Source organism: Melanerpes formicivorus, unplaced genomic scaffold, assembly GCF_026170545.1.
Source record: "Melanerpes formicivorus ecotype bairdi unplaced genomic scaffold, bMelFor1.0.p_v2 SCAF_2, whole genome shotgun sequence".
Lineage (NCBI taxonomy): Eukaryota > Metazoa > Chordata > Aves > Piciformes > Picidae > Melanerpes > Melanerpes formicivorus.
Genome location: NW_027142354.1, coordinates 45,272,551 through 45,298,211, shown reverse-complemented (window position 1 = coordinate 45,298,211; position 25,661 = coordinate 45,272,551). Strand labels below are relative to the sequence as shown.

Genomic DNA, 25,661 nt, shown 5'->3' with positions numbered 1-25,661 from the left:
TGAATATAATTGCAGAATAAACCTCAGATGTCCACTGAGGATTAAATTTCATACTCACAGGAGAAGAACTAGAATTTTGGAAAATAGTATGATGAATCCATGCACTTTGACTTTGACAGGCATATTCTTGCTTACTAGCTACAGAGGTAATAGAAGGTGTATTATACCCGGGAGGATCATAAATCTTTCTGATTTAAATAAAATGAGGCTTAAGAGAGCAGAGTTCACCTAATTTGCTATGAATTGACAATTGTGATTTATTAACAAGGACAAGAAAGTCACTAAGAAGTGCTGCTGCCATGTCCAATTATTGTTTAATCAAGTGCCAGATGAAGCTAGACTGGCACAGAAGATAACTATACAGCGCTGAAGATGGTGGGGTATCAGTGACTGTCATCTGTGGTTTTACTTCAGACATACTGAAAGTTTTCAGAGGGAGGTAAATCAGCCAAACTGAGGGGGCAGCCACACACCCAATATCCATGGGTTTGTTCTTTTCATAATCTAGCTTCTGTGCCATTTAGCAAACATTTCTCATGCTTCTGAGCATCTTTCTTATTGTATGGTGTCAGTGTAAGTACAGCTGTCTAAACCAGGATACTCAACACTAAAAAAAATATATCAGAATTGTCTGGGTAAATTCATATTCATTTTAAACATTTTTACACAACTAGGAATTGATAAAATTAATTACTTTTTCACATTAAATTAATTGGTGTGTCAACAGCAATCTTCTGTAGGCACATTTATTACCCCATTGGGACAGATGACTAAAGAGAAAGAGTTAATTCATCAACACAGTGAGTACTCTAACCTAGAGGCATCAAAGGCGTGTTGCAAGGTCTGTATTCAGCAGGAAGAGTCACAGTTTTTTTGTGAACAACAGATGATCCAAATCTTCCAACTTCCACCTGGCAATCTAAAAGCAATCTGATCCAAAATTGCTGTGATATTATCTCTGCCTTGCCAAATAATTTGTATATGTGCCTAAGCAGATGGATATAACTTACACCCTGCCAGCTCTTGTAGTTGTCTGACCTTGCCAGTGAGTGTCATCTGTATCTTGTCCAGATTGAGGCTTAGCCACCATGTCCATGGCCAGAAAGAGCATAAACAAGGAAACAGTATCACCTGGACCTACTGGAGAGTTTCAGACTACTGTCTAGAGATGTTGCAGAATCCTAGAATGGCTTAGTTTGGAAGGCACCTTAGAGATCATCTACTCCAACCTCCCTGCCATGGACAGAGATGCCTCTTAACTAGACTTGGCTGCTCAAGGCCTCATCCAGCCTGGCCTTGAACAGCCCCAGAGAGGGGCCATCCACAATCTCCCAGGGCAACCTATTCCGAAGTCTCACCACCTTCGTACTGAAGAAGTTCCTAAAATCCAGTCCAAACCTATTCTCCCTCAGCTTAAAACCATTCCCCCTTTTCCTCTGTCTCTAGACACCCTTATGAAAAGTCCCTCTGCAGCCTTCCTGTAAGATCCCTTCCGGTATTGGAAGGCAGCTCTAAGGTCGCCACACAGTCTTCTGTTCTCTAGGTTGAACAATTGCAGCTCCCTCAGCCTATCCTCATGCTAGAGGTGTTCCAGCACTTGGATCATCTTTGTGATCCTCCTCTGGACTCACTCCAGCAGCTCTGTGTCCTTATGATGGGGACATCAGAACTGAACACAGTATTCAAGGTGGGGTCTCACAAGTGCAGAGTACAGAGGAAGACTCACCTCACAAAGTGAACTCCTCAATTTGTCTTTCTGTGACTTTTCCTTCAAGCCTGGGACTTGGATGTGGTTGTGTTACTTCCCCTACTAGGAATGTGAAGGACTAGGTTTGCACACAGTATTTGTAGCTGGTAATTTTGTCTGATTTTTCTAAAAGCTTTAGCTGTGTTTAGAGCTTGATAATTAAGTTGTTTATGAAAATTTCCTAGTTCTTAATTTAAAGTCTCTATCAACTCTATTTGTCTTTGTCTAGTATTTTTAGTAAACACATGAACGCTGCCATCTGTTCCCTACATCTACCATCTAAATACAGTTTATTACGAACACATTGTAGATTGCTAACAACTCGAATAAACTTTGGTGTTTCTTCTGTATAGCTCAATTTTCTAACATGCTTTAAACCCCCATAGTCATTGAACAAGGCTTTGATTAGCTGGAAAGAGGTCTTCCTATTCACAAAATATTGAAGTTGGATAAACTTGTTCTCTGTAGGTGTCTCTGTCACTGACTGGATCACGTTTCTACTGCACCCAGCAGTGACAGTTTTATACACCAGGAGGTTTCTACTTTGTGCATGTGGCAAGCTCCCTGCTGTCACCTCTTATCTGCTGTTAGAAACAGGTGAAGGATGATATTAAAATGGACAGAGGTCAAATCTCTGCCATGAGACCTTGAATGAAGCTTTCAGCCTCCATAGACAATGCTAATCTGTGAAACTTCATTTTCAAAGCAAAACAAACAAACAAACACACACAAAAAAAACCCAAACCTTGCAGTGGTTGAAACACTTTCAGATCAAATGAGCACTTTTTCATTGTATTATCCTTTGTTCTTCTTGCTGAGGTCCTAGTGAGATTTTGCTACTTGTTCTTGATTGTTTTACTAATGATGATGTAATGTTTTCCAGTACTGTATACTTGTAAAGGCTAAAATTTGGCACAGCAGGACTGAGGAACAGCTTGTATGTACACTAATGCCCAAGATAGTTAATTACCGTTGAGTATGAAATGAAGAACTGACACTTTCTAAGTGTGGTGGATAGATTCTGTTTTCATTCACTGAAATTTGGAGATGGAGCAGCCCGGATAAATTCTTGACCTTCTGAGGTGCTTCAGCTTTAAAAAGACAGCTGGACTCTTGAACATGTATGTCTTCTGATTAGTTGGCAGAAATGTTATGTTTCAGAGCCTAATCCTTTCCTCTCTATGGAAAACGAATTAAATTATATAAGACTGTTTGGGAACTGATGCTTTCCTATCAGAATAGAGAAAAATTTATTGGAGCCTGAAAAAAAGCTCTAGAGATAAAATATTGCACACAGAGGGACCTTCATTCTCTTTCTGTGAATTACTGAGACAGTCATATATTCTTGCCTGTCCTTGAAACAAAGTCTGCACCTCTTTTTCTGATTCAGATGCTATTAAAAGGCTCTTTAGTCTTGAAGCAAATATACAATATTCTCCTTTGTAACAATAGTTATTTCCAGGGAATGCAATTCAAGGAGTTTTTCCCAGCTCACAAATAAATTAATTTTAGTGGTGCTTGACAGCAATTCCATTTTTCAGTAAGAACAGTCTTACTGTAAATTGAGACTAGAGAATTGTATTATTCATTTGAAAGATGTTTCTAGAATGTCTTTCAGCTCTTCTGGGTAGGAACAATCTGATATAGAAATAAAATGGCCTTGCTTTGCTGTAGATTTATTAGTACCAATATTATCTGCAGCCTCTCTCCTTCAGATTTCTTTGGGTCTCATAGTCTTCTGTGTTAGAGAAATTGTACTTGTTTTGTGGGCTCTTGTGCTGTTGATAAAGTCAACTCAGAGAAGATAATCCTCAGAGAAGGATTAAGTGCTGTTTGCCCATTTAGTACAATGAGTAAACTGAGTCAGACAGACTCTCATTTTCCTAAAGCCAAATAGTAACTTAGTGCTGTAATTAAGTCTGATTCAGCAGCACATACTAATCAGTTTCTATGGTGCTCTAGGCCCCAAGAAGCCAATACTTCAGCCACCTTCAGTACAGAAATGAGTCTCAGTCATGAGAAATTTCATTTGCCAGTGAGAGAGACTGGAAATGCCTTCCTCTCATTTTAACATTTGTCTTTATTAAATTTTTACAAGAACTTTCAAAATAATCCGAGTAATTACAGTGGAAGCCATGGGACCATTTTACACAATGTTCAGCTGTGACACAAATCTTATGAAAAACAGGTTTCTACTTCTTGCTATGCTTAGCTGCAAAGGCTTTGATATTTTAGTGATACAGGGATGAAGACTTCATATGAAACAATTAACTGGTGTCCATAAAACTGTCCATTCTTCAGAGATGTGGGAAGAGTATTTGTGGTCTTAAAAGTATTAAAAATGGCATCTTCCAGCTTCCCTAGATGACCTGGTAAGCACACGGGATTCAGAACACAGATGGGCAGTGCATGGGCAATGCTGCTGAAGGGTGACAGCAGATTAGTGTTGATACTGTATGGCTCATGTCTGTGAAGTGCTGTGGACCACATGGTGCCCAAATAAAACCTGCATGAGCTTCCCTCAGCGCTTTCCCAATTCTTCCCTGAGACAGAGGGCTTGGGATTTCAAATGGAGAAGAACAGGCTGTTTGGCAAAGGCAGAACGGACGAAGCAGAAACCTTCTCTGCCAGGTCTTCGGTGAGGTCTTCTCATGCTGCCTGCACTGCTGTGTTGGGGGAGTGAGCTTACGGAGAGGCATCAGGTTGGACAGTACTTGCTGTCATTCCTTTCAAATGTTTCTCTTCTGATTTGACCAAGGAAAAGCACATCGCTGTTTCCTTCTATTTGCACAAATGTTGTATTCATCCTGAGGCAAGCAAGTCACTGTCAGGTATCTGCTAAGTGCAGCACTAGGCTTCTTAATTCTACTGCAGTAGTATGTCTTGAGAGAACCATAGTCTCAAAGCTAAGTGGAAAACAACTAACAGTTGATGCTCTCATGCACAGTATATGGCTGCAGCAACACAATGCTTCATTTTGACAATATGGCCATCATCATAAAAAAGTCAAATTAGACTACAGAACTTATTTGAGCATCTCCTGCTCCAGTGCATCCCAACATATATGTAAGGTCTGAAAAGGGTTGGAAGCTGTTGCAAATTCATCGGAGAAAGGAATGACTGTTTAGCCTGGAGAAGAGGAGGCTCAGAGGAGACCTTATTGCTGTCTACAACTACCTGAAGGGTGGTTGTAGCCAGGAGGGAGTTGGCCTCTTCTCTCAAGCAATCAACACCAGAACAAGAGGACACAGTCTCAAGCTGCACCAGGGGAAGTTTAGGCTCAAGGTGAGGAGAAAGTTTTTCACTGAGAGAGTTGTTAGCCATTAGAATATGCTGCCCAGGGAGGTGGTGGAGTCACCATCCCTGGAGGTGTTCAAGAGGGGACTGGACGTGGCACTTGATGGGGTCTGTGGTGACAGGTTGGACTTGATCATTTTTGAGGTCTCCTCCAACCTTGGTAATTCTGTGATTCTATGATTCTGTGACTTCTGATGGGTGTTATCAGCAAGGAAAGTTGGCAGTGGCAGGGTGGTGTTCAGTGCTAATACATGGAAATCAGAGCTGTTACAAACCACTGTCACAAGCTGGCACCTGCCCTCTTTGTTTAGAAACTCACAATTGCCATTGTTATTCCTCTGAAATACAATGTAAATAATGAGTTTTAAAGCAAGGCAAAAAAAAAATCAAACAGCAGCCTTGACTGAATTAATGTATCTCCTGACATATTTTTCTCATCTTGATTGCAGTCATGTATCAGCTTTCCAGTAGATGAGCTGGCAGAGGGCCACTGCTAATAGGATCTTTGGTAGGAAGAATAGAGTGATCTCCTGAACTTCTTATGATTGCACAGATCCTCTGAGTACTGATGCTTTAAGGTGTCTTTATTCTACCCTACTGTGTGCATAACTGAAAAGCAAGACCAAACTTTTTGATGTGTTTGCCAGATTTACAAATACCTTGTTCTAATCAGCAGACTATAGTGATCAGAGAAATATGTCTGTGTCTTGAAGAGCCAATACATAGTCAGCTGGTAGCAGCTCAGGTTGTTCAAGCTAGTGAAATTCAGTTGGAACCAATGTATATTTTAAGGCAGTCTTGAAAGGGAACCAATGCAAAGATGCTATCTCAAACAGGATTCAGTGTGTTCTGCACAGGAATTCAAACTCAACTCCCAAGATAAAAATGACGTTTTCCCTTTTAAGTTTTGCTAACAGACAGTAATGAGCATGGTTTGGTGTTGTGATGTATAACTCTATGCTTGGTAACTGTGGGTCTTGTGCTGACTGTGCATGGCCTCCTGCTTACCTTTGGCCATGAGTAATTCTTTTCTTCATAAACTAATTTTAGAGATTAAAGTGTTTAGAGTACTGATGAAATTAGTTGTTTTGTTTAATTGAATGAAACAGCTAACGTCTTGAAACTGTAATGACACCAAGATACCCACCAGTGACATTGGTCAGAGCAATTGCCCTGCTCAGACTCTCACATAAGTGAGGAATATATCTGACCATCAGTAAAGGACTTTTGAATCATAAAATGGCTTAAGTTGGAAGGACACCAGAGATGATCTACTCCAACCTCCCCACCATGGACAGGGACACCTCTCAAGTAGACTCGGCTGCTCAAGGTCTCATCTAACCTGGGAGGAGGCATTCAGTTTCCTTGGGCAACCTATTCCAGAATCCCACCACCCTTGTACTGAAGAACTTCATCCTAAGATCCAGTCTAAACCTCTCTCTCTCAGCTTAAAACCATTCGCCCTTGTCCTCTGTCTCTAGACACCCTTATGAAAAGTCCCTCTCCAGCCTTCCTGTGGGATCCCTTCAGGTACTGGAAGGCAACTTTAAGTTGCCCTGGAGTCTTCTCTTCTTTAGGCTGCAGAACCCCAGCTCCCTCAGCCTATCCTTATAGCAGAGGTGTTCCAGCCCTTGGTTCATCTTTGTGATCCTCCTCTGGACTCCAACAGCTCTGTGTCCTCATGATGAGGACACCAGAAGTGGACACAGTTTAGGTGAAGTGATGAGTCTGACAACCTCAGACTTCCTGTAAATGATGCCACACACAGGGTGAGGGTGCAAGAAACATTGATGCAGATGATCTGAGTCTTACTAACCTTGTTTCTTTTGAATTTTCCCAAATAGGGTCGAGACTGCAGTGTGCCCATTAATTCTTGCATTCAAAATCCATGTCAGAATGGAGGGACCTGCCACCTCACCGAGGCAAATAAAGATGGATTCAGGTAGTAACACAAAGTTCATTTAAAATGAGATGATAAAACTAAATATCTTTCTGCTTTTCATTAATGAGCTATAACAGCTACTTTATAAATGCTGTTGCATGTGACACTTTGATTTGCCATAAAAAAGAATTAATCTAGTTTCACTGCTGAAGCATTGTTTCCTCTCAAATAGGCCTCCTTATTTCTCATAATGAAATAAGAGCTCATGAGAGCTATTTTGAGCAATCTCCCTGATCTGCATTGTTATCTGTATGCTAATTTGCCTTGGGGCATTTCAAACTCACATATACCCCCTGTCCTGTAGCTGTAAAGTAAGCATGTGTTGCAAAATATTTTCATGCTGAAGAATTTTGTAGACAAACAGACTTTAAAGAAACACTTCACAAACATAGAGAGATTGTCGTATCTTGAGCATTGTGCCTGCAAGAGGGTAGCCCTTGCACCTGGACATTACAGGTTTTCATTTCCCCATATAAGAAAGATGTAGCATAGGTGGGGATACTCCAGGAAAAGTCCAGATACTTTCCTGAGATAACTGGGAAATTTGTGCTGCTACAGGTACTGCTTTACAGCTAAGAAAATACACATTTGAGGCTTTGGCCACTAGTTGTCATTAATGCTATTAGAAAATGGCACTAAACTGCACCAGGGAAGGTTTAGGTTGGACATTAAGAAAAAAATTTACACCCAAAAAGGTTATCCAAGACTGGAACAGGCTGCCCAGGGAAGTGGTTGAATCGCCATCCCTGGATGTATTTAAAACATCTGGTGCTCAAGAGTATGGTGTAGTAGTGTTCCTGGTAGAGTTAGGTAATGGTTGGATTTGATGATTTTAAAGGTTTTATCTACCATAGTGATTCTGTGATTCTTTTTTAGAAAGAAGTTGCTGATGTGTTCATAGATTTGCTCTTCAGCATTTAGTCTATTTCTTGCACAAAATATGTCCAAAAGTACCCCATGCTGATGTTTGAATTGCATGTATGAAAGTCTCACTCCTAAAAGCTTTTTATACATTACCAAGACTGCTGCTTTGTCTTCTCCTATATATAGCTTCCTACCAGTAACAGCTGGAGGGAGACACAGCATTACAAGGTTTATAAATGATATAAGCAGGGAGTCAAACCAGTACATTTCTTCAGTGTGATTCCAGTTTGGTTTCAGCTGTGATTACAACTGTTCCAACTGAGGTTAACTGTTTGTTAACCAAGTCAGCAAATATAGGAGTTTACTTTTTTTCAAAATAGAAGGGGCCAGGTGAAAGTTTTGGTAATTGACTGGACTTTAGGTGCATTGAGGGGTCAGTAGCCCCACTTCCTATTTCCTTCCCAATGGTAGGATGCCTTTCATATTTCCAGAAAAGCATTGTGGCTTCTTTTTGACTTAACAAATCCCTCAAGTGGGAATCAGGCACAGAAGAGCTTCTATTTTGCCCTGGGGATGGGATGAATGGGGAAGCAGAAAATGGGAGACATCCTCCAAAGCTTCCCCCTGTCTCTGTGCCTGCCCACCCTCAAGAATTCCCCTTTACAGTAATGGATCCAGCATGTGCTGGACACAGGACACTGCTGATGCTACAATGGAGAAGCACAGGTTGATGGAGATGGAAGGACATGTCAGGCTGTTACAAATAACAACCTGAGGCTTTCCAAGATGGGAAGACAGGAATAAAACACATGGCCATGTCTCCATGAAGAGCAGTTCAGAGCTCATCTTGAACACCTGTGGGAGTGCTCTGAGCAGAGAAGAGTGCATCTCCTGGGTGGAGATGCATCTGTAGGTTCATACTGTTGGTAGGTGATGGGAGACAATGATGAAGCTCTTCACATCATAGCACATGCAGGTCATGCTGCTTGACAGACCCCCCCAAGGTGTTAGTGCAACCACTACTCTGATATGACATATCTCATCCTGATTCAGATTTTAGCAGGCCCAGCAATTTTTAGAGTTAAATTTCAATTTCTGCTTGGGAGAAATAAAGTTCTGGGTGTCTTCGGTTGAGATTCCCTTCTGGTCACCCTCATGTTTAGGCAGCTTTTTCTAGCTTGTACTAAAGCAGAATTGTACCATATTACAATATCTGTTTTTTTTGTCACTCAGTGCTCATTTTTCAAAAATCTAGCTGCTACTAAAAATGTGCCAGTAAAACATTTTATAATACCCCTTACACTGGAATAGAAGGCTTCAGCTTGTATTTTGAATCGGCTCACTCTTTAGCATTTTTGTTTTGTACTCTGGTAGAAAGTAAAAAAGCTTTGAATGGTCTGAAATGAAAGCTACTTCTGATTCTTTCTTGTGAAGCATTTTACAGTTTTAGAGGCTTTGCTTCAGTTCCAAATGAGTGTCATTTCTGAGATCCATTATAAAACTGCAGGGGTGGTTTTGTTGCTTAACAACATTTGAGAGTTTTTAAGGGTGGTTTCTGTTTTTATAGTTATTTATATAGTTTCAGTTGGTCTAATAAAAGACATATAAAGCCATATCTCATCAAAATCTTGCTTCATAAAATTGAACGTTCAGCTTATACATAGGTCTGTTTTCTCTCCATATATTTAATTCAGTCAGTCCATAGCCCCAGCTGCCCTGGAGAAGAGGAGAGTGGAGCTTCAGCATGTCATAGAGAAATGTGGTGTGGGGATAGAACAGGCAGTGGCAGGGAAGATAAAGAAGCATTTTGAGATTGAATTTGGTTGGTTGAATCGGGATTTTTGGTAGGAAATCTCTCCAGTGGATGGCAGCAGTCAGAGTTATGTGCATATGAATTGTGTTCATCAGGATGGGAAAACATTGCCTTAGATTATATGCTGTGAGGAAGCGGATGTCAAAAACATTTTCATGAGAGGCCTCCTTGGATTTTTCTGTTGTGTGGCCTGTAAAAGAAATTATATCTTCTGTATATTCTCTTCCCCGGGGAAATATATTCATACACAAGCTCGGCTGCCAAACTTGTCAAATCTTTACTCTTATAAAAAGGAAACTTAAGCCAAAGCTCTTTCCCTATGAAATGCCAAGCAGTTTAACTCTCAAGTTTCTGTAGCCTTAGACAAGAAAATTACCTTTTAAATAATGCTAAGGTGGTGATGTTCCCCAGGCAAAGACAGGAAATTCATAGTTATGACTGAGATTCCAGCCTGACTCACCCGCTGTGCCTGGTACCCACGAGGGCCCATGGCAGCAGGGGATTGAGATGCTCAGATTTGTTGTAATAGCAGGCCCTGGTGGGAGGCTGAAGGGCAAAGGTTCAGCTGAAGTTCTTCAGTCCTTCTTGGCATCTTTAATTCTTGCACTTTTTCAATTCTGAGTCATTTTCACTTCTTTTTTCATTTTTTTCAGGTAGGGACCACCTCTGTGTTAAAGAGTAGTTCAGTGACACTGTGTTGCTCAGGGGATTAGAAGCTTGAAGCTCTCCCTCCCTTTGAATCTCATCCAATCTAATCCATGTCTTGTTTCACAAAAAGTTGCCAAAAAAGGTGCTTATTTAGACTGAAAAAAAGAAAGAAAGAAAGAAAGAAAAAAAGTTGATCAATCAGCCATGTGACATGTCCTGGTCACTTAGCATGCCTGCGAGTGAGACTTTGACAAAGGAGGCAGAGCTGTCAGCTCTGCTTCAGCTGGCTGCAGGCAAGCAGCTGATCTTCGATAACCTAGGGTGCTGGGAAACAAAATCTCTGGATTATTTTAACTTTCCTCCACATAACCCCCCCCCCCTCCATTTTCCAGAGGGTTTTCTTTAGCGTTTCCAAAAACCTTAAGTTCCCTCGTAAATGTGAAATTCTGCAACTGATTAACTCCCTAGTGTTAATTCTGCCTAGCTGAAGGAAAAACATTGCACTTCCAGATTTACAGGCTACTCCACTGGGATGTAGATGTAAAAAAGCTCCTTTACCAAGAAACTATAATATTCTTGCAAGAGTTTACTATCTCTCTTTAAAATTTGGGGGTTTTTGAAACATGATACATTGTATGTATGGCTGTTTTAATAAACCAATGCTAAACTTCCCTGGTGAAGCTGCATCTGGAATGTTGTGTCCAGTTCTGGGCCCCTCAGTTCAAGAAGGACCTCAGGGAACTGCTTCAAAGAGTTCACTGCAGAGCCACAAAGATGGTGAAGGCAGTGGAACATCTCCCTTATGAGGAAAGGCTTAGGCACCTGGGTCTCTCTAGCTTGGAGAAGAGGACACTGAGTGGTGGCCTCATTCATGTTTATAAAGATGTGAAAGGTGAGGATGGACCCAGACTCTTCTCAGTGATGTCCAGTGATAGGACAAGGGGCAATGAGTGAAAGCTGGAGCACAGGAGGTTCCACAGGAACATAAGGAAAAACCTTTTCACTGTGAGAGTGCCAGAGCCCTGCAGCAGGCTGCCCAGAGAGGTTGTGGAGTCTCGTTCTCTAGAGACATTCAAAACCCGCCTGGATGCATTCCTGTGTAACCTACTCTAGGTGATACTGCTCTGGCAGAGAGGTTGGACTAGATGATCTTTTGAGGTCACTTCCAACCCCGAAAATTCTGTGATTCTATAAATTATTCATTAGAGTTCAGGGGAGAAAAAATCTGCATATAGTAAATTCACAAAATTGTCAGTATACTTCAGTTCCTGAAGTTTACCCAAAAATATAGTCATTAAGTTCTGGGTTTGGGGGATTATTAAGTTCTTTACTTTTAGGGAAACACAATGCTAACAGAAAATCCCTAAGCTGGAAGAATAAGGAATTTGGACCTTTGTATGATCACAGTGTCTTAGAAAATAGTTCTTTCCTTCATGTCTCTATTGTTTGTGAGGTCCAGACGAAATGCTATCTCACACCACTGCACTCTTTAGTCAGTGCAAAGTTTTCAGCATTGTCTCTGGAATTCATTTTCTCTCTCGGTCAGCTGGAACCCAAGTTTGATGACCTTGCAGTCACTTTGCAAACTTCATTTTTCTTCTAAGCTCATTTTTTTTTTTTTCTGGGAAAATACATACAAACAGTCCCAAACTGCAGCTCTTTCAACATACGGTTCAGTCCAGGTCCCAAACTGCATGGTTTATCTTTTAATTTCAGTCTTCACATTTGGCACATGTGAATGCAAATCAAAATAACGAACCCTACGTAAGCAATAATGTAAAGACTCCTTATAATACTCCGGGACTAGTAGCCAAATGTCATCAATTATGCTGACATTTCCTTCAGCGTGGAATGTGCCCTAATACTGAGCAATTGTATGTTAACAATCCCATATGTATTGTTACTAATGGTAACTCTTCTGAGTTGAGCCATTACTGTGATAGTATTTAATAATGTCAGTTTTAATTGCACACATCCAAGCTGTCCCAGTCCTTTTGTGGAAGGAAAATGGTGTTATGCGGGTTATGTGAATACATAAAAATAGCCGTCACAAAGCCACTCTTGTTGCTTCTCTTTAAATGGAGAGAAAAAGTTGCGCTCTCAAACTGAGACCTTGGGTGCCAAGTTGCAGCCTAGAGCATACTTTTATGGCAGATTTATAAACCTCTGAAAATGGGGTTTTGTAATCAAAAAGAAAGACATGATGAATGTATCACTGTGTTTAATTAGATGTCTTTAACCCCCTCCCTGACACTCACACTGCCACAAAAGATGGTGTGCCAGCTCTTCTCTCTTATCTGCCTCCTTTGATCCTCTGGATCATTGCAGGGTCAGAAAGAGGACATATTTTATTAGCAATAATGAGCTTGAGACAAGAAAAGAAAATATTTCTTATTGATTTATTATGCCAAAATTGGATTTATTTGAGCAATTTGGTTTTGGTTATTCATGGTGAAGGTTTTCTAACTCCCATGACCTGGGAATGGTTCCTGCAGAGCTCAATGAAGATGACTGATAGTGTGTGACCTATATGCGTGCTCTGTACCCATCTAGAAGACCTTACTGTTGTGGTGGCACAAGACACATTCCCTACTCTTTTTTATTTCCTCTTTGCTATTCCCTTAGTTTCTGAGGTTGCACATGTGATGAAGAATCTAACCTTATCCTCAGAGTCCAACTTAGGACCTAGTGAAGGTGCATGGAGGGCTCTGTGCCATCCCTCCCTTTGGGGGCCCCCACTCTGATCGTCCTGTGACATGCAGAAGGAAGAGAAGCAAATGTTGTGCAGAAAGTAACCACCCCCAAAGTGCTGCAGTTTCCTTCACAGCTTTTGAGGACCTCCTACTCCTACAGGATATTCCCCACCTCAACCCCATGACACCTACATAAAGCAGGATAACACCACTACCCCCCAAATCCATTTTGTCCATCTGTGCCAAAACTAAGTACCCTGAAGCTACCACTGCGCTGAAAATTCTGTTGTTTTCAGAAAGCAGTGAATGGCAATTAGTGTAATGGCTCTGGAGCTTTCTGGTTTTCATCCTCATCAATCATTAGTGATTTACATTGGTTCAGTTCCTTTTCCTGACACCAGAACTTCCATGGGAAAGGAAATGAACAGCTGAGTGAATGTGTAGTTTGGACCAAGGCTCAAAACAGCCCTTCCACACATACTCTGTGACTAGTGAACAGCAATACTGGCACTACAAATATCTCTTCTGGCTTCTTAGAAGCTGCTAAAATGACTGGAGCACTTAGCACATGTTTTTGGACTGTTTCAGGAAACTCTGGCCTGCACCTCTTCATCACTTGTAACTACTTTAAAATATAAAGGTTCTCTTAGCAACCATAACTTTAGAGCTAGAGAGGAAATGGAGACTGAAAAAAATTAAAGTAATTCTTCCAGCACTTAATTTCTTACACTCCTTTCTTGGGACCGTGCATCACAGTCATGTGAGATAAAATACTTTGTGCAGTTATTCTTCAGGAGTGTCCACAACCTGACAGAACCATTCCTGGCTCTGCAATTATGTGTTTGTGTTTTAGTTGAATTATCTAGGCATCATCAGCTCTTCTACAAAGAGATGTCAGAGAAGCTGCAGAAGTACTGAAATCTCACTGCACTTGTAAAAGCAATCATTCCCAAACATTTCTTCTTTGGACAAGTGATGAAGCGGTAACGAGAAAAAAGTCTTCATGTCTGTAAAATCAGTTCAAGCTGCTGCTCTTTAAAGAGACTGAGGTCTCTAAAAGGTGCCAAGTTGCCCTGTGATTGTGCAGACCTCAGTAGGCAAGCACCCATGTTCTCAAAAGTCACTGACAAACAAGCCAAGGATTTGGATATTGTGAGGAGTACATACCCTCCTGCCCTGGAGCTGCTTACTTCAGTTCAGGGCTAGGGTTATCAACAAAGCAAGCAAAGGGAAGCATGACAGAGGCTGTCTCCTGATGATGCTTTTATGTCTCATGTAAATAATTACATGACCTCATGAACCATCAGACTGCATCCTTCACCCAGCACATAGGGTTAAAGTGCTCCGTGCTTCACAGCACGGTGAATTTGGTTCCAGCAACTCACTTTTATATGTTTTAATTTCAGTTTTATACCCAAACCTCCTGCCTCTTCAGATCTATGCTAACTTTATGAATTTTTCTCTTTCTCCAAAGCTGTTCTTGTCTCCTTGGGTATGAGGGGGAGAGGTGTGAAATAAATGCAGACGACTGTGAAGATAATGACTGCGAGAATAACTCTACATGTGTGGATGGGATCAACAACTATGTCTGTCTCTGCCCTCCTAACTACACAGGTAAGAAAGGGCCACAACCAAATAAAATGAGGAAGCTATGAAGACTCACTTCAATGCTTGAAGGGAAGAGTCCAAATTCATGTTTACTTTGTCTATGAGCATATAATGCACTAAGAATCTAGTTCCATTTTAAAGCAGCCTGGATGTCTTACTGGAAAGACATTAGTTCTGTCAATACTGCAGTACACCTGCTCACAGGCATGGCCACTTTTCTGACTCAAAATGCTGATGCCTCATTCTAAAATGCATTAAAATACAGTGAAGTCTAAGGTGACAGAGAAATCTGCCTGTACATCTGCACACACATTTTAGAAATGTATTTCAGAAATATTCCCAGTACTAAGCTGAGTCTGATGTACATCTGTTCTGAATCTTGGAAAATAAAAATAGTATGAAAACAGCTTTTGGGGCATAGCTTTCACCTGAGATCTCAGAGGTTTGCATTTATTAAATAAAATGAGCCTGACAGTGTGTGCTTTAAATTCATTATCTCCATTTCACAAGTGGAGAAACAAAGGCTGTGTAAGAAACTGTAGGCTCAGTTGTGGCCTCCAGTGTGCACCCATGGCAGTTAGCCCAGCTCAGCAGATGTGCAGTCACCTGCTAAGTCCATGGTGACAGAAGTTAGTAACTGAGTTACAAATGGAATTAGTATCTCCAGCACCCATCCTGCATTTCAGATAAATTCCTTCTGCAAGAGCAGAAGCCCTCTTAACTGGAAGCTAAAAATGCTCTCTCTCAAATCATTACTGGAACATACCATTGACTCATTCAAGCTGTGTTAGCATAGCCTTCCTGGCTCAGCATGGAGTGGTAAGGAAACACCTGCAATAGTTCCTACTTCTATCCTTTGAAATGGGTTTATTACCTTCTAGGCATGGGGAAGTAATGAAGGACTTCTTGTACACTGGAATATATTACATGTCAGGGGATTTAATGAGGATCAAGCTTGAGTGGCTGAGTAAGGCAGGAGGAAAGCTTCTAGAATTTCCAAACTCTTAAAATACTTCTGTGGCTGATACAAAGGAGGCCCATGTAAATCTTTAGCTCAGAAAAAAAAGCCCTATGACTTTAATGTACATTTATTGCAGTTCTAAAATGATCTTTCTGCCAAACACAGAAAAACTTCAGCTTAGCAGAGTAAAGAGTTTTTGCTTAGAGGATGTTGAGCCCATTGTGCTTACTTGTGCACTATTTATGGGAGCTGTTCTTGGGTGGTTTCAAACACCACTCTGTATAGAGAGGCAGAGTCTTTACATTTACAAGAGGAAATATATTTGCCCAGCCAAGAAAGCAAACATATCTAGTAAGGAGCTGAACTCAAAATATATGCAAATGTCTGTTCCTTTCCACAGGCATATTGCAGATTATTTTGGGGTTTTTTCACACACACAAAAAAAGGAAAGAACTAGATTGGGATTTCTTCTCAGATGGCAGTCTGGTTAGGGGCCAGAGAATTCATATGATACTTCAGAATCAGTTTTGAAGTATTTTAAATCAACTTCCAGCTGTTTGCCCTGGTTTTTGTTGTTGTTGTTTTTTTATACCCTGACCATTGTCTGTGCTGTACTCTTGCTTATGAGCAGGACTTAGTCAAATACTAGACCCCAGTCTTGCAGTGTGGGTACACACAATTGTATATAGCACACAGTTGTATGTAGCACTCAGTGAGCACTTGCTATCACTGTGCAGGCAATAGCTGTAACTACAGTTGCAACAAACTGAATTTTTGAAGAAGAGCAGGAAGTACTTCTGGAAAATATAATATGAATCATGAGTGAAAAAGACTGCAAAAGTAGACATGCTGCTTAAAATAGAATCACAGAATGTTAGGGGTTGGAAAGGACCTTGAAGGATCATTGAGTCCAACCCCCTGCCAGAGCAGGATTGTGTAGAGTAGGTTACACAGGATTGCATCCAAGTGGGTGTTGAATGTCTCCAGAGGACACTCCACAGCCTCTCTGGGCAGCCTGTTCCAGGGCTCTGGCACCCTCACAGTGAAGTTACTCCTTCTTTTCATATGGAACCTCCTGTGCTCCATCTTGCACCCATTGCCCCTTGTCCTGTCATTGGACATCGCTGAGGTCTTGGCTCCATCCTCCCCACACTCACCTTTTATATCTTGATAAACATGAATGAGGTCACCCCTCAGTGTCCTTTTCTCCAAGTTAGAGAGACACAGGTCCCTAAGCCTGTCCTCATAAGGGAGATGTTCCACTGCCTTCATCATCTTTGTGGCTGTGCACTGGACTCTTTGAAGCAGTTCCCTGAGGTCCTTCTTGAACTGAGGGGCCCAGAACTGGACACAATATTCCAGATGTGGCCTCATCAGGGCAGAGTAGAAGGGGAGAAAAGAACTTCTCTCGACCTACTCACTGCACACTTCCTAATACCTCCCAGGATGCCATTGGCCTTCTTGGTCACAAGGGCACATTGCTGCCTCATGAAGTCTGAAGGGTTACAATAGTTCATGTTGCTTAAAGGAAGCGTTTAGTGAGCTGTGATGAACAAAGTGCTTTAACCTGCTTTTTACCTCCATTTTGGAGTGGGATTGTTCCTCAAACCTGATCAGTCACCTGGAAGAACTCACTGTAGTGCAGCTGCCTGGACTGAAATATCCCTCAGAGGTACACCCGGCTCTCAGCAGAAAAATAGGGAACAACATAAAATGGCTGGAAGAATTAGAGTCATCAGCCAAACAAAAGTTGCAGACAAGCCAAGCGAATCTAAGCCATGGGTTTGAGGGTCCTCTAAGAACTGAATTGAAACACAAGGAATTGAAAGAACAGCAAAGGAAATGCCATGGAAGCCCATAGGCAAGTCATGAAGACGCAGGCAGAGTAAGCATTTTTGGATTGGTTTTTTTGTTGTTTGTTTGTAGGTTTGTGTTGGGATTTTTTTGTTGTTAATTGCATTTTCACAAACACTTTTTATGGAGAATAGAAGTTTATTCATAAGGTTCGTTGGCTGGGCTTTGTGGCTGAACAAATCCAGACTATGTATTTTTATCAGTGTAAGTATCCAAGAGTTGTTGGTTCCAAATACAAACTGGACTTCCCAGCAGATGCTGCAGTTGAAGCACAAGTTAATTCAAGAGTAATCTATGTTAGAGTGGAGATGAGAGTAGATAATATGTGATAATCTGTGATGTTCTGAATACCATGCAGGCTGTTGGATGTAGGTGCCCATCTCAGCTACTGCAGATGCCTTCTTTTTTCAACTCTAGAGGCAGCCAGGCTCTGGTGTACTACGAAGTAGGTAGTCTGAATTCCTCATCACTCTTGTGGTCTTGGATGCCATAATACTGGTAAGACTGCAGTGGTATTCCAGGAAACACTGAACATCTGAAATAAATGTGTGTTATAAAATAAAGAATTGTCTGAATATAGGGTGGAAGCAGATCTAATAGCATGTACATGTGTTGTTCTGTAAGAAATATTTAGGATTTCCCCTTGGTTCAGTTGACTAACAGTTAAATTGTGGTAGTAAATCTTGTGTTCCAAAATGAAATGCAAATTAAAAGTGCATGTGTTGGAAATGTTGACTATTGACAGAGTTGCAGTATCCAGGGTTTGGGTTTCTTCCATACCTTAGTCTTTGCCTGCTTTATCTTCTGTCTGTCTAGTTTTACATGTTGTAGCCTTTTTAGGAAACAATACCCAAAATAATGCATAAATTTTGGATTCATTGGTTGGAATAATGAAGGCCAAAGATCTTTCTTCAATTAGTAACTTTTTGCAGTGTTTTCCTTTAAAATTCTTTGACAGTGTTTTCACTCACTCAAAGTAGATGAGAAATGGCCAGTTTAAGTGACTGGTGTCCCACACTCCAGTCCCATTGCACTTGCATTAAAAAAAACAAACCAAAACAAAAACCAACCAAACAAGAAAAAAACCACACCAAAACAACAAACCACCAAAAAGTAACCCACACTCACACAATAGCCTCCTTCCTCATTCTTTTCCATCTAATAACTTTAAAACCCTCATCCCTGGAGGTGTTCAAGGCCTTGAGCAACCTGGTCTAGTGGAAGGTGTCCCTGCCAATGCTAGAGTGATTGGAAGTAGATGATCTTTAAGGTCCCTTGCAACCCAAAGCATTCTATGAATCTGTTGTATGAAAACAATGTGCAAATACAAATGGATTCTATGAAATAGGTAAACAAATTGAAGAAGACAAAACTTCATAGTGCCCTTGTCTGCACTACTAGGTTTCCTCACCCTTCTTGAAGTCACAGAATCAATATGGTTGGAAAAGTCAATATTTTCATAGTTTATTGTCTGTGTTTACATAACCAAACTAATACCTATGCACAGTCCTGATGGCTTTTATTGTCAATTGATGTCTTGACTCTCCCAAGCTGGTTATTTTAATCCTGAAGCTAAATTATAAGCATTATAACATGGCTTCCTCCAGGATAGTCATGTACCAAAGTCCAGCAAGCTCTAAAGCCTGAGCAGTCTGTGGACTGCTTTAAAACCTGATTGGATTGCAGAACCTCACAGTTCTGTAGACTTTCCAACTTTTCAAAAAGAAACATACAGGAACATTGAAAGAGGATGGTCTGAATTAGATCAGTCACCCTGGTTCTTTTCCTTTTTTGTATTTTTCTGATTTTTATCTTCAACATGGTCTGTTTCCAGCTATCTCTATAGCTTTATGGTTTAGAGATGTAGAACAAAATACATACCATTTTCCCCTTCCATTCCTTTTTTCATTCACTACTGTCATAGACCTTGGGATGCATCACTAGTTTACTTACAGTTCTAGATTCAAATACAGAATTTCATACTTCTAAAAGTGATCTTCTCCACAGTCTCACTGTCCTCTGTGCTTTCACTTGAAGGCATGTCCCAATGTACCAAAAGGACCCAAGGGGTGATGGGTACAAGTTAATCCTGGGGAGATTCCAATTGGATTCCAGAAGAAAATGTTTCCCCATGAGAACAGCTAGAGATTGGAATTATCTCCCAAGGGAAGCAGTGGATTGCCCTCCACTGGACAGTTTTAAGACTCAGTTTGACAGGGTGCTGGGCCAGCTCATTTCTCTAGGTAACTAGAGTGTTACCTAGAGAACTCGGACGAGGTGATCCTTTCGGTCCCTTCCAACCTGGCATTCTGTGAGTCTAACCAAATGGGCTGTACTAAACATGTGCTATGTACTTTAGGTGTGCTATGTATTAGCTTTATGTGCTAGTTTATTGTGGTGTTTGTTTGCTGTGACTTTTCCTTCCTTCTGTCTGTTTGATTTTAGCCAACAAGCAGGAATATGTAGTGCTTACACACAGGAAAATAAACCAGGAAATATTTGGTTTTGCTAAGGATCCTAAAAAGCCTCAGCCAATAAGACACATCTTGTTGTTCTGAAACCTAAAAAAAAAATGTAATTAGTGGGTTCTACTACTGAAAATAGGTCTTTTCTAAAATACATGGCATCCCATGGTGGGGAGAGTGGGGAACAAGTGTTTTAAAATAGCTTGTTTCCCTGGGAAAAAGCTGGAAGCAGTTTGTACCACAGAAAAAAAATACCTCTTAAAAAAAATGGCTAGAAACTATTTCTGGTTTTATGTGTTTGGAAGAGAAGGCTAAGATCTATTTTACCTTAGGGGACCTTGTGGTCTTCTGTGGTAGATGGTATCTGAGATTTTTGCAGTTGTGCTACTTTTAGACAGAACACTATTCACTGCTAGTGATTATGGTCCCTCTTTCTGGCATATCTGATCGTGGTAATGTTGCATGGCTAAAGCCGAGCACTTAGTCAAACCAAACAACTCTGAAAGAAAGAAGTTGTGTGGTGACTTGTGGCTGACACTCTTTGCTGGAGCTCTTCAGCCCATTTCCTATCGCTAACCATTGTGGGGCTGAATTGCAGCAATCCCTGAGACAGGCACCAGTGACAGCTGAATGAAGCTGAAGTGGCTCACTGCATTACAGGGCTTTTTTCTGACCACCTTATTCCCCACATATTTTCAACTATGTTTGTTATAGGAAGTTTTTAGGTAATGCAGTTCAGCCTTGTGGTTCCACAAAGATCTGGACTGCCTAATAAACCCTGAAGGCTTAAGCAAGTACTCAGCTATCAGCCTTTTTTAAATCTTTGGAACTCTAGCCATAATTTCTTTGAGACAAACAGAAAATTGTGGTCAAAATTTGATGTAGCGTCTTCCTTTTATTTGAAGGAGTTCTGCCTTACATGGAAGGTTCGCTGGTCTAGTTGCTTGGCAGATGTGAAGTATATTTGCTTTTCTGTGCAAAACATAAAAAGACCCACATTTCCCTCTTGTATAACTGTGAATGAGAAGTGCTGGAAGAACTGGAAGTTTGTATCTTTGCTGAAGAGTTTAAGCCCACCAGTCCTGTTTTATTAAGAGAACCACATGTCATTGCTTTCAGATTGGATTCTTTTAACTAATTGTACTGGGACTGAAGAAGGAAACAGGACTGTAACTGGCAGCTCTGCAGCCTGTCTTTAGTCTCAGTATGGGTGTTCTGTTATGGTGGAGCTCTCAGCTCCAGAACTCCTTCTGGTCAGAGTCCCATTTGTAAATGTGGTGTCTCATGTTTAAGGAATCAGATATACTAGAGAATTTCTCTTTGTTCATCAGGAACATAGTGTTTATCTCTAAGAAAATGTAATCTCAGCTACTACTGCCTTCAAGAGTGGGTGAAGTGAGTACCATCCTCAAATATGATTCATGATTCATTAAATCCAATCTGCGAAGAAGCACATCAGAACATTAGAAACCAACCACAAGCCAAATACTTACCTCCTTACAGGCATGTAGTGCATACTGCATGGTTAATAAAGCTGGGAGGAGCAGAGTCCACCTATGGACAGTGTATTCAGCACTCCAACATCTCAAGGATGGCCATGTTAGATCTGCCAGTAGGAAATAAGGAAATCTTTCTGCATATCAAATGTTCTTCAGAGACCTCTGTTGGTTCAAAAACTATATTGGGACCCACACTGGAGCCATTCTTGAAGAACTGTAGCCTGTGGGAAAGACCAACACTGAAGAAGTTCATGAAGGACTGTATCTCATGGGAAGGACCCCACACTGGGGCAGAGGATTAGCATGAAGAGAAAGGAGTGGCAGAATGTTATGAACAAACCACAACCCCCATTCCTCATCCTCCCATTCAGACCAGCATTAGTCTGAAGTATGACCTATCTGCCAGCCCTGAAAGGATGTCTCAGAAAATGTATGGCATTTCGGATGCGACTGGACACACTGGTTTGTGTGGACAGCTGAACTGATCCCTAATAGGTTCCAGACAAATCACATAGTTGGACAACATCCATATGAAGTAATACAGCTCAAAAGTGTAGGAGGTCTGGCAAAACTGGGATCCATTCCAGACGCAGTGGTTCTGATGGATAATGCTATATGCAAATCACCACCTTGTAAGAGCCCTGGAAATTGTCCGGTTTAGTTAATGTTTTACATACTGCGTTGTTGTGGCATTTGTGATGTTGAGTGTGATTTTTCTTTTTCCATGCTTTGGCAGCATGTAGAACTGGAACATACTCCTTCAAGGAGCAGAAGCAGTCAAAGGATCATTACTTCTCTTCCCCAGATTTTGTTGTTTAGTACATTCCCCCTTTGCTTAACATCTTTAATTCAGAAAAAAACAATCCACTTTGGGAATCTCAGTGTGGAGTCTAACTTCAGGTTCCCATTTGAGGCTAAAATATGAGACATGAAAACTCAGATAAGAGTTTTTAAAGCATTAACACAGAATAAAAAGCATAAAGTGACTTTTAGTCGTTTGCTTACTGTAGGCAGTGTTCATCAAGCAAGAGCAAACTTCATTAATAAGGCAGGAAGAGCATTCTGCTACAGTAATTTCTTTTATGGTTTGGTATCTAATATGGCAGTAGAGTGCATTTGCTGCTGATGGAGTTCCAGAGTTTCTCCTTTATTCATTGCAAGTTGAAACAGTTTGGAAGTAAAAAAAAATGCATTTTTTTTTATTTTCCAAGATAAACCTCAGATCTTTTTAATCAAACATCAACAACATTCCTAACTGAATTATTATCTTGGAGGAACATCCTATGTCTGTTCCACCCAACTGTTTTTAGGTTCTGTTTTCTGAAATTTCCCATTGGCAGTGACTTCTTTTTAATAACTGAAAGGAGAGATGGGAAAAACAAAATACAAGCCCCGTTTCTTGCGATACAAGTTATTAGATACAAAATGAGTAATCTCTTATGAGAAAAACAGTGCAGTATTCTTTTTTTTAGCAGTCAAGAGAAGAATTCCATTCTGACTTACCTGGCAGAGTTCAGAAAATTGCAACATACTATTTAACCACTCAAATATACCCTTCTCCCTGTGCAGCCTGTAAAAATTTTCTCTGTGGATAAAGGCCAGGCTTCCTTCATCCTTTCTTCACTGTAAGCACTTTCCTTTTCTCAAGTAATATTGTGAAATTCTTGACAGCTTTTTTGCTTTTAGTTTGCCAGGCTCTACAAAAGCTGCAGGCCTGTAGTGATAGGTTGAGGGGCAGTGGGTTTAGATTAGAGAAGAGTAGATTTTGGCTGGGTGTTAGGAACAAGTTCTTTTGCATGAGGATAGTAGAACACTGGAACAAGTCACCCAGAGAGGTATTTGAGGCCACATCCTTGGAGATATTCAAGGTCAGGCTCAACAGGGCTCTGGGCAATCTGATCTAGTGGAAGATGTCCCTGCTCACTGCAGGGGGATTGAACTACGTGACCTTTGGAGGTCCTTTCCAATCCAAACCATTCTATGATTCTGTCCCATTAAGGATGAGCATATTTTCTGCCCCTGTACACTGCACTGGTTAGGCCACACCTTGAGTACTGTGTCCAGTACCTGGCCCCTCCATTTATGAAGGATTTCGACTTGCTGGAACATGTCCAGAGAAGGGCCACAAAGCTGGTGAGGGGCTTGGAACACAAGCCCTATGAGGAGAGACTGAGGGAGCTGGGGTTGCTTAGCCTGGAGAAGAGGAGGCTCAGGGGAGACCTTATTGCTCTCCGCAACTACCTAAAGGGAGGTTGTGGACAGGCGGAGGTTGGTCTCTTCTGCCAGGCAACCAGTACCAGAACAAGAGGACACAGTCTCAAGCTGCACCAGGGGAGGTTTAGGTTGGAGGTTAGGAAGAAATTCTACACAGACAGAGTGATTGCCCATTGGAATGGGCTGCCTGGGGAGGTGGTGTGTGGCAATGCCAGCGACAAGCAATGTGAGCAATCTTTCAGTGCAGGCCTAGAGCCTGACATGGTGGTAGGCCATGAGCTAGCAGTGTAGCAAAACAGTGCTGTGCCTACAGCATGTAACTAAAACAGGACACTGGTAGCTATAAACATAGAAAGTTATCTTGGGACAACAGGACATGCACCTGCATCAACAAACCTCGCGTGTCATTAGTAGTTGGACCAATAATCTATAATAGTGCGATGTGTGGTCACTCATAGGGAACCAATGAAGCTATGCCAACGAGGCTCTCCGAGTTTATATAAGTTGTAGAAGTTCCCCTGATATGCACTTCTACCTTTCCTTTCCCTTCTTCTTCTTTGCTTTACTTTACTGTGCTATACTCGCACTATAGGCCTACAATACTGGAACAATAAAGGAACAATACTCAATCATATTGGTCAGCTGTATTGACTCCAATCTCCGTCCCATTAGTGGTGGAGTCACCATCACTGGAGGTGTTTAGGAGGAGGCTTGATAGGGTGCTTGGTTGCATGGTTTAGTTGATTAGGTGAGTTGGATAATAGGTTGGACGCAATGATCTTGAAGGTCTCTTCCAACCTGGTCTATTCTGTTGTGTTCTATTCTATTCTATTCTATTCTATTCTATTCTATTCTATTCTATTCTATTCTATTCTATTCTATTCTATTCTATGTTGGTTTATCAATTATTCAACAAATACTCTGAATGAGAGAACAAAGTTGTCCCCTAATTGACATATCAAACAAAAGGAAAATCATCAAACTCATAGGCTGCAAATTGGTGGTCTAGATTGCTTTTTTCAGAACTTCAGTTTTACTTACAGATGAATAAGTAAAATACTATTACTGCATCTAATCTATCTTTTACTGATTAAGGAGAAATAATGTAACTTGGATCCGGGTTTTAAAAGTCTAATGTGACATGAAATAAATAGCTCTCATGATAGTACAGAAGAGAAAAGAGAAAAATCATTAGTAAACTGTGTAAAAGTCATCTTTACTGCTCTGTTGTTTTGGCTTCGTTCTGAGACCTGTGAAGGCTACAGAAAAGCCTTAGCATGTTTCTTGGCAGCTCTTCTTAAGCAGTGAGCCCTGTGAAAAGTGAATGTGGAAAGCCCCATGAAATTCACGATTTTGCTGAAAAAATAAGACCAGGAAAATGTTGCCCAAAGGGAAAAAAAAATGTTTGCTGTGTTGTTTTTGTTTGTTTGTTTGTTTTGTGTGGGTTTTGTTGTTGTTTTGTTTTGGTTGGTTGGTTTTTAAGCAATAAGCAGTGCTGGTGAAGGTTTGGGCACTTTTTTTTTGTTAAGAGTGGGCCAGAGCGTTTGTTTTGGAGGGCTTTCTAATGAATGAGACAGAACAGCAATGGGGCATCCACCTGTCGGTATTCCACCTGTCAGTACAACTTGGTTTTGATCTGGAAGATGGATGTTTCTGTGGCAGATCAGATTGCTTCCTTCATCTGTCTTAAGAAGTTTGAAATGCAGTGCCCAGGTAGCTGAGGATGTGCCTGTCTTTATTATAAAGGTACCATCTTCATGTCCTTCAGACTACAGAACATCACTGATTTAATACCTCCAGCTACTATGAAACGTAAAGTCTGTTGGCATAAGTTTTTTTCCTCTTGTGAATCTGACATAATGTTAACCTGTTCTTTGTTGGGGTGCACTGCATGTTGGCTTATTTGTTTGGCTGTGGTTAAAGGTTAAAAAAAAATTAACTGATCAGAAAAGAAATTTTGTTGTCATCCTGTCTTTTATATAAGCACTTCAAAAACCTCTGTGCACCCAATTAGAGTTCTGATTTGAGAATACATAGGAGACAGGAAAATGTGGAG

General features: G+C 40.9%; 1 protein-coding gene across 2 annotated transcripts in view; it reads left to right on the top strand.

Annotated features, from left to right (window-relative positions):
• SLIT3 (slit guidance ligand 3) overlaps positions 1 to 25,661 on the top strand; it is a 517,496-nt gene that overhangs the window by 448,312 nt on the left and 43,523 nt on the right. For both annotated transcript variants that reach the window (XM_068158541.1, XM_068158532.1), the window contains 2 exons: positions 6,889 to 6,986; positions 14,479 to 14,618. In XM_068158541.1, coding sequence (XP_068014642.1) covers positions 6,889 to 6,986; positions 14,479 to 14,618 — 238 coding nt within the window. The remainder of the gene's footprint in view (positions 1 to 6,888; positions 6,987 to 14,478; positions 14,619 to 25,661) is intronic.